Source organism: Rhinoderma darwinii (assembly GCF_050947455.1).
Source record: "Rhinoderma darwinii isolate aRhiDar2 chromosome 3 unlocalized genomic scaffold, aRhiDar2.hap1 SUPER_3_unloc_4, whole genome shotgun sequence".
NCBI classification, from domain to species: Eukaryota; Metazoa; Chordata; class Amphibia; order Anura; family Rhinodermatidae; genus Rhinoderma; species Rhinoderma darwinii.
Genome location: NW_027461747.1, coordinates 366,872 through 376,178, shown reverse-complemented (window position 1 = coordinate 376,178; position 9,307 = coordinate 366,872). Strand labels below are relative to the sequence as shown.

The 9,307-nt window shown below is 45.0% G+C and overlaps 1 protein-coding gene across 2 annotated transcripts; it reads right to left on the bottom strand.

The window, feature by feature from the left end:
- Window positions 1–933: 933 nt before the first annotated feature.
- Window positions 934–9,255, bottom strand: TRAPPC1 (trafficking protein particle complex subunit 1). 2 transcript variants are annotated; one of them, XM_075847396.1, is made up of 5 exons: window positions 9,159–9,255; window positions 4,430–4,528; window positions 3,982–4,052; window positions 2,055–2,193; window positions 934–1,537 (listed from the first exon to the last, which is right to left on the bottom strand). In XM_075847396.1, the coding sequence occupies exons 2-5, from the start codon at window positions 4,526–4,528 to the stop codon at window positions 1,409–1,411; spliced, it is 438 nt and encodes a 145-aa protein (XP_075703511.1). In that variant the 5' UTR covers window positions 9,159–9,255; the 3' UTR covers window positions 934–1,408. The 2 variants fall into 2 exon arrangements, with proteins under 2 accessions (XP_075703511.1, XP_075703512.1); XM_075847397.1 differs by lacking the exon at window positions 9,159–9,255 and adding an exon at window positions 9,029–9,136.
- Between the last annotated feature and the right edge of the window lie 52 nt (window positions 9,256–9,307).

The window sequence follows — 9,307 nt, the reverse complement described above, 5'->3', positions numbered from 1 at the left end:
GTATCACACTGCAGGAGGAGGAGTAGACTCATAGCTCTCTTCTATATATATCACCCTGCAGGAGGAGGAGTAGACTCATAGCTCTCTTCTATATGTATCACCCTGCAGGAGGAGGAGTCGTCTCATAGCTCTCTTCTATCTGTATCACCCTGCAGGAGGAGGAGTAGTCTCATACCCCTCTTCTATATGTATCACTCTGCAGGAGGAGGAGTAGTCTCATAGCTCTCTTCTATATGTATCACCCTGCAGGAGGAGGAGACTCATAGCTCTCTTCTATATGTATCACCCTGCAGGAGGAGGAGTAGACTCATAGCTCTCTTCTATATGTATCACCCTGCAGGAGGAGGAGGAGACTCATAGCTCTCTTCTATATATATCACCCTGCAGGAGGAGGAGTAGACTCATAGCTCTCTTCTATATGTATCACCCTGCAGGAGGAGGAGACTCATAGCTCTCTTCTATATATATCACCCTGCAGGAGGAGGAGTAGTCTCATAGCTCTCTTCTATATGTATCGCCCTGCAGGAGGAGGAGTAGTCTCATAGCTCTCTTCTATATGTATCACCCTGCAGGAGGAGGAGTAGACTCATAGCTCTCTTCTATATGTATCACACTGCAGGAGGAGGAGTAGACTCATAGCTCTCTTCTATATATATCACCCTGCAGGAGGAGGAGTAGTCTCATAGCTCTCTTCTATATGTATCACCCTGCAGGAGGAGGAGTAGACTTATAGCTCCCTTCTATCTGTATCACCCTGCAGTGGGGGAGATGGTGACTCATCTTTACATTTTCTTCTTGTCACCCTGTAAGGAGAGGGATAAGCTCGTAAATCCTGGCTATCACCGTGCAGGGGGAGGGGCAGGCTGATTTATTCTCTACTATACATGTTGATCTATTTTTCACGCAACACCTTAGTGAATACGGTCAAACATATTACAGTAATTTAAGTAGTTTTAATAGAGCATAACATAACCCCACCCCCTCCCCGTATACAGTTGCAGTAGATCACAGGTAGACAAGAATACATCTATATCCTTTACAGGGAACACAATCAATTGCTGCTACTTGGTGTTGATTCTTAATTATCGAACCTATTCTATCAACAACTGCGGCATTGGCTGAAAACTCTTCTTCGTAAACCAACTGGGGAGAATTACGAATGACCATTGTCCACAAGCCTCATATAACATACGCGTGTAATTAGTCATACGTGTAAACAGGAAGTAACCCCATGGTATCAGTACCTCCGGAAAGTTGAGCGTACAGTAGAGTTCTCCGTTATTGATGGGACGTCTTCTACGGTTGCGGTTGGATTCACAAGAGCCTCTCGGATAACTCATCTACTGTGCATAAGACTGAGACTTGGGTAGGCGCCCAAGGTTGGCACAACAGGTCTTATTAATTGGGTTTAGCCAGCCCGGGCAGAGAAGTATGGAAGACTGCGGATAAAGCTGTCCAGTTTGCTTTTGAAAAGTTCGCTTTGAATGGGGTCATTGAGGGAACAAAGGGAATTCTTAACCACATATTCCACATAAATCTGAGGGAAAGAAAAGGGGACATTAAGTGGACGAAGTGTAAATTTCCATCGTAAAGGTGCCCATACACTCATAATCAAGGTCGGCCGAACAGTCGACAGCTATTCCTTCCGACTCAATACACAAGCACGCTCAGCTCGGCCGACCATACATATGCTTTCAATCAGTGATAAAGCATGAACGGGGTGGTCTAGTAGGACCTTTGATCAGAACTCTCTCTACTACCTAGAGCCATAAAGTGTGGTTCTTGGCTCTGGAGAACCACCAATGTCCTCTGAAATCTTAAGACACCAAATGATTTTAATCGGTGCCCAGTATTTACTAATGGGTCCTACAGTGGCCTTTTCCACCTTTAAAAAAGACCGGCCGAAGAATATTAATATATAATCTTATATTGTTCACATATTTTATATTCTACAGAAAAGTTTTCAGGGGACCTAGAACTAAATACCCATAGGACTCTCGTACAAACCCAACTAAGGACAAGTGAAAAGATCTCAAGGCCTCCTAGTTTCTCACCGTGCTGTAGATCTGATGTAAAATATCCCGTGTGCTCCCCACGCTCAGATCCGTGTTCATTACCATCTTCAGACCACTTGGAGTCTCATAGTAGTGAAGCTTATACTTGCTAGTTTGAAAAGAAAGGAAGCCATCTTTCCTGTATGGAGCTGGTTAAAGATTATGCTTTAAATGGCCTACTTGTCTTATTAGTGCCGCTTAAAGGGGTTGTCCAGTTTTACGTAAATTCAACTTCGGCTGGGTTTACACCTGTGTTGAACCATTCTGCTGTTAGGCTGTGTTCACACAGAGTTTTTTGCAGGAGGAAAATTCCTCCAGTAAAAACTGCTCCAGACGTTTTTTTGCACAGTGGTTTGACAAAAACTCGTCAAAACACTCGTCGAGGAGTTTTTTTCCCATTTCTGACTGATTGAAATGGGGTTTTGGAGGCGGAAACCGCCTCGAGATGGGTCATGTCGCTTCTTTTTACCGCGACGTGGTTTTTCCGCTCGCGGTAAAAAAACTCGTCCGCCTCCCATTGAAATCAATGGGAGGCATTTTCAGGCGGTTTTTGACGAGTTTTGCAGAGCGGTTTCCACACAAAAAAACTAGTCAAAAAAACTCTGTGTGAACAGGGCCTTACGCTCAATCAGAGGAGCAGAACAAGGGAATAACGGAACCAACGGTTTCATTGCACAACGGACACCGTCCGTTGCCAACGGAACCCAGTGACTTTAATAGGTTCTGTCAGCTTTCCATCGGGGTGTACGTGATTTTACCGGACACAATAGCGCAGAATGCTGCGCTATTGTCTCCGGTACACCCTGCCGGATCTGCGACGGAGGCCCCTAACTGAGCCTCCGACGCAAATGTTAACATAGCCTTAGAGTTTTTAATCTAGTCCGCTTAAGATGGCTTTCCCGTTATATGTTTTCAAAAAATATGTCCTCCTCTCCCTTCGGCCCGCTGATAGTGTGTCCCCACTGCAGCCACGCACACCATTTCTGTGCAATGTACGGGTGAGAAGGGGACTCATGTACTGATTAGCGCTGCTGCAATGTTTATGTTGGAAGGGCACATTAAAACGTAAAATGGGAAAGCCCTCTTGGGGTCTGTTCACATCAGCGTTGGTATGTCTAATGTTCTGCTCCGTCAGAGGAGCAGAACAATGATAATCCTGGAAGCGCCGTTTCCGTTATACGCCAGACACTATCGGCAGGTACTGGAGCCCATTGACTTTAATGGGTTCCGTCGGGGAGGGGGTCCGCGTCTTTACCGAAAACAATAGTACAGCTAAGTTTTTTCAGCCGGATCTGCGACCGAGGCCCGTAACGGAGCCTCCAGCGCAGATGTGAACAGGCCATTATTCTTCATAAATAAGAACGTTAGGGATTGAAGCCAAAACATTTTTGTACCCCTTTTTTCTACTAGTCACGAGGGTCTCAGCAACTGGACCCCCACTGACCAAAACTTTCTTAGTGAAATATCTATGACATGTCAAGTTTTATGATATGACAGTGACCACCTTTAAAGGGGTATTTCTACCTCAGACATTTATGTGATCCTTCTTCCCTCAGCTCCCCCCACCGCCATTATGCAGACAAAGAACCAGGAAGTAAAACTTTTTATCCTGTGCCCCGACTTCAAATAAGTTCTGCGTCTCGTGTATGATACGATACCAAGACCCAAGTCCTAGTCGCAGTATTTTTTCACCTAGAAGTTTACGTGGCTACAAACACCCGGAGAGTATTGTTTTCCCTTCCTTATGGACCAAACAGAGAGCTCTTGGAGAGGTTAAACTTGATGGACTTTAGTCAACCTTACTATGTAATAGGACTAAACTATACGTGTAAATGTCAGTGTTAACCGGTGTTGCCCTTTAATCCTGTTTTCCATTTTAGATGTCAAGATCACACAGATCTTTCACAAGGGCAGGAGGTAAGGATACATATCCACGGGGCTCATCTTACTGACGAAGGAACGGATGGAGAAGAGCATCCCGTACATCAGCTTGTATTCCTGGGAAGAAGAAAAAGAATAGGATGTGGGACGGGAAGGGATAGAGATATTAAAAGGGGTGTCTGGGCATGGGGTGGTTTTTCATACTGATGACCTATCCACAGGATAAGTCATCAGTATACGATCGGTGGGGGTCTGGAGACAGCCGGAATAACTGATCGGTACAGGGTCCGGGTGTTGGACCCCCACCGATCATATACTGATGATCTATCCTGCCAGTGTAAAAAAAACTCTGAATGCCCAGACAGCCCCTTTAAAGAAGAGCACACAGATCAGTGGGGGATGGGACGGCTTAATACAGGAAGTTCTGTTGCTAATAATGGTATTTGAAGTGTATATCTTTATTAGACAATGAACAATTCCTTGTCAGACATCACCTCGTCTTTAGAGATTCCCGCCTGTTTCCTGCGGTTCCACTCGTTGTAGTGAAGACAGGTCCCATTCCGGTCAAATATGTATAGGTTGTGTATAGTCATCTGGGAATGGAAAAACAAAACCTTAACCGAAATGGGAGTAGACAAATAAGGTGGAATCCTATAAACCAATAAGCGTCTTCTCATCGTCCCTTCCTACATTTTGGAGATGACCCTTTTAACCCTTTCCCGTCGCTAATATGATTATATTTTTCGGGAAAGGGTTTTTAAAAACGGCGCCCGCTCAGAAGCCAAGCGGGCACCATAGCCGCCGGGTCTCTGCTGTGTTGCACGGCAGGGACCCAGCAGCAATACTTGCAATCAGAAACATTTCTGATCGCAAGCATGTAACCCCCTCAGATGCCGGTGCCAGATATGATCACCGGCATCTGAGAGGTTTTTACTTCCCCTATAAAAATTCAAATCACCCCCTTTTCCTAGATCACATATAAAAATAAACAAAAACATATAAGGTATCCCCGCATCTGAAAATGCCCGAACTATAAAACTATTTTTCCAATACAGTGAACGCCACAGCGGGGGATAAAAAAGGTCAAAATGGCCAAATCACAGGTTTTTGCCACTTCAACCCCACATAAAAAAAAAGTGATCGAAATGCCCGTCATTCCCCAAAATCGTATTAAATGAAAACGACATATTTCCACGTACAAGCTCTGCACACGGAAATATAAAAAAATTACAGGGGTCAAAATAGGACTATGCAAAAAAAATATGCTGTTTGTTTCAAACAATTTTTGTTTTTTTAAAAGGTACTAAAACATAACAAAAACCATATAAATTTGGTATCCCCGTGATGGTACTGACCCGCAGAATAAAGGTAATGTGTCATTTTCACCGTACAGTGAACACCGTAAAAACTAAACCTATAAGAAAACGGAGGAACCTCTTGGTTTTTTTCCAATTCCACCCCATTCTGAATTTTTTTTGCAGCTTCCCAGTACATGACACATAATATTAAAGAGGCTCTGTCACCAGATTTTGCAGCCCCTATCTCCTATTGCAGCAGATCGGCGCTGCAATGTAGATTACAGTAACGTTTTTATTTTTAAAAAACGAGCATTTTTGGCCAAGTTATGACCATTTTTGTATTTATGCAAATGAGGCTTGCAAAAGTACAACTGAGCGTGTTTAAAAGTAAAAGTCCAAGTGGGCGTGTATTATGTGCGTACATCGGGGCGTGTTTACTACTTTTACTAGCTGGGCTTTCTGACGAGAAGTATCATCCACTTCTCTTCGTTACCACCCAGCTTCTGGCAGTGCAAAGACACAGCGTGTTCTCGCGAGATCACGCTGTGACGTCACTCACTTCCTGCCCCAGGTCCTGCATCGTGTCGGACGAGCGAGGACACATCGGCACCAGAGGCTACAGTTGATTCTGCAGCAGCATCGGCGTTTGCAGGTAAGTCGATGTAGCTACTTACCTGCAAACGCTGATGCTGCTGCAGAATTAACTGTAGCCTCTGGTGCCGATGTGTCCGACACGATGCAGGACCTGTGAGTGACGACACAGCGTGATCTCTGGAGAACACGCTGTGTCTGCACTGCCAGAAGCTGGGCGTTCTGAAGAGAAGTGGATGACACTTCTATACACAACGCCCAGCTAGTAAAAGTAGTAAAAACGCCCCGATGTACGCACATAATACACGCCCACTTGGACTTTTGCAAGCCTCATTTGCATAACTACAAAAATGGTCATAACTTGGCCAAAAATGCTTGTTTTTTAAAAATAAAAACGTTACTGTAATCTACATTGCAGCGCCGATCTGCTGCAATAGGAGATAGGGGTTGCAAAATCTGGTGACAGAGCCTCTTTAAATAGCGCCATGAGAAAGTAAAACTTGTCCCATAAAAATTAGCCGTGTCAATGAAAAAAATAACAGAAAGTTATGACTTTTTGAAGGCAGGGAGGCAAAAACAAAAGCATAAAAACAAAATTTATTCTGGTCCTGAAACGGATAAAGGGCTATTTCCATTTCATAAAGTGATGGCATAACGCTAGGTAGTGCAATAACTGTCTGATCCTGGGGGTCCGACCTCTGGCACCCTATCCGAACCTGAATATGAAGGTGCTGCAGTGCTGGTTTAGTACGTCAGCCATATCACATTTTCCCCCCCCCCCGATCTTGTCCACCCGGTGTGCAGGAAACTGCATCACGTCCCCCTTCAAGCCCCTGCTCAGGTGCCGGCGGTTCGACGTCCTCCTAATGTTAAGTCATCACTTCAGGAGTCTGTCACCCGATTCTCCTCCTCCAGCCGCTTACACCGCTAGACCGGAGTCGTGTAACGCAGTGGCCACATAAACTTTATTACATATGTTGGGGCTTTCAAAAGTGTAAAAAAAAGTAGATTAATTCCTCCGGGCATTGTATGCTAATTAGGGGCAAGGCGTCCCCCGAACCGGGAAGTGTCCTTCATTTTTATCCCGGACGCCTCTCCGTCCCATCCTCTCTGGACTTGACTGACGACGAGGCATAAGTCACTAGGAGGACGTCTTAAAGAGAACCTTTCACCTGCCCATACATGTGCAGCATGTAATGGGGAGGGCTGTACAAACTCTGGGGAACTTTACATTTTTTTCCTACCCTCCTCCGTTATTTGGATAATTGGTGCCGTTATATTTGGCGCCCAATATTTAAATAACCCCCTGAACTGTCAATGGGGTGTGTAATGGCAAGGGGGCGTGTAACATGGCTGTGACACTGTCCAATCAGCTACGGACAGCGCACGCTCTCACTCACTCAGAGCAGGAAAAAAAATGTAAAGTGCCCCAGAGTTTGGGCAGCCCTGCCTATTACATGCTGCACATGTATGGGCAGGTGAAAGGTTCTCTTTAAAGATGGCCCCCCCATTGCTCATATCTATCCTAGTAGAACTGCAACCACCAAACATCATTGTACGAGTCCTAAAGAAGCAGCTCAAACCAGTCACTTACCCGTTGACAACCAGAAAACCCCTAAAAGAGATCATGGGCCGACAAGGAGGCCGGAGTGACAGATAAAGCACAACGACGTCTAGTCAACAAAGTTCACACCTGCCCTATAGATCATGAGTAACGTAGGTTAGACGTCAGGCTCACGCCGTTATCTGCTTTATTGGGGTTGTTTCAACTGGACTACACTTGTCTACCTGGACATATCAGTTCACATGAAGATCATAGAAGGTGGTCCATATATACGTGTGGCCACCCGTAGCTTCCACCGGTGCAGCTCGCATCTGTGGAGGGTTTCTCCAGTCGGAAGAATCCCCTTTAAACAATGCGGGTCAAACTCCCCTATTACAGCGCTAGCGGGTAATTTTGAGTTGTGCCCGCTTCTGAAAGCAGGGGAGGTGCTGGCGGTTTCCATAACTTCCATAGACTCCTAGCGAGACACATTAATAACCACCTCACCATACAATCTCTGCCTGGATGCGTCAGACGCCTCACCAGGTGGAATAGGGTTCAAGTTGGGACTCTTCTTTATAGGGGACGTTTGACGAAGTCAACCCCTTAGCGACATATGACGTAACTGTACATCACGGACGCCACGGGTGGAGTACGGAGCGGGCTCATGGGTGTATGTTACAGCCGACGGTTCACGGCATTGGCCAGGATCAGAGATCACTTCAATCCCGACCTTTTTACCACTTAGATGCCGCGGTAAATATTGACTGTGGCATCTAAGTCACTAAAAGAGGGGGCAATGAAAAAAAAATCATAAATGGCATCGCCGCGTCCGTAAAAGCTTCAACTATTGAAATATGACTGTGTTCGCACAGTCAAAAATTCAGAACGCTAGAATTACTGGTTTTGGTCACCCCGCTTCCCCCCAAAAATTTTATAAAAAAAAAAGGATAAAAAAAACTCATGTACCCCAAAAAGTTCCCAATAAAAATGACAGTTCGCCCCGCAAAAATAAGCACTCGCACCGCTAAAATCAACGGAATAAAAAAAAGTTCCGGCTCTCAGAATATGGCGACTAAACTATATATATATTTTATAAACAATTCTTTTCTTCTTTCTAAAAGTGTTAAAACATTAAAAAAAATGACATTTGGTATCACCGTAATCATAATGACCCACAGAATAAAGTTAAGTTGTCTTTTTTTACCGCATAGCGAATGCCGTAAAAGCGTAACCCAAAAACAATGGCGGAATCATTGTTTTTTTTCCCAATTCCACCCCACAAAGAATATTTTTTCCAGTTTGGCAGCACATTATACGGTACAATAAATGGCGAAAAAATTAAAAAGTTACGGATTTTGGAAGGCGGAGAGGAAAAACGGCTGCGGAGGGAAGGGGTTAAAAAGAAGCCGGAGCAGATCTCAGCAGTTTTCACGCATTACAAGGCGGCAAACGAATGGCGGAACATGTGATCATAGACGGGATAGAAGACATCAGACCGGTTATAACGCTGCGAGACACGAATCCGCGATTAAAAATTGTAGAAATATCGTTGATCCATTTCAGGGTAAAAATGGCGGCATCCGCAACACGTTTATTTTGATAACTTGACGCAGTTGCTGCCGTTGCCATAGAAATTAAAGTGTCATATAGCAAGTCACCTGACTCAAAGTAATCGTCCACCCCGACAACTTAATATACTGCTAAACACGAGGAAGAACTACAAGTCCCAGCCTGACAGGTGATCACATGACATCCCTGTATATCATAACCAAGAACGAAGGCGCTCACCCTGTCCCGTCAAGCCAGCCGCTTACTTCCGGTATCTAAGCCACGCCTCTGACAAACACGTCACGTTAGTGGCTCCACGCATGCGTGTAGGGGCCCCGCCTTCTGCGTTACGTGATGTCGTCATGGCAGTTTAGAATTCGAGTCTACCG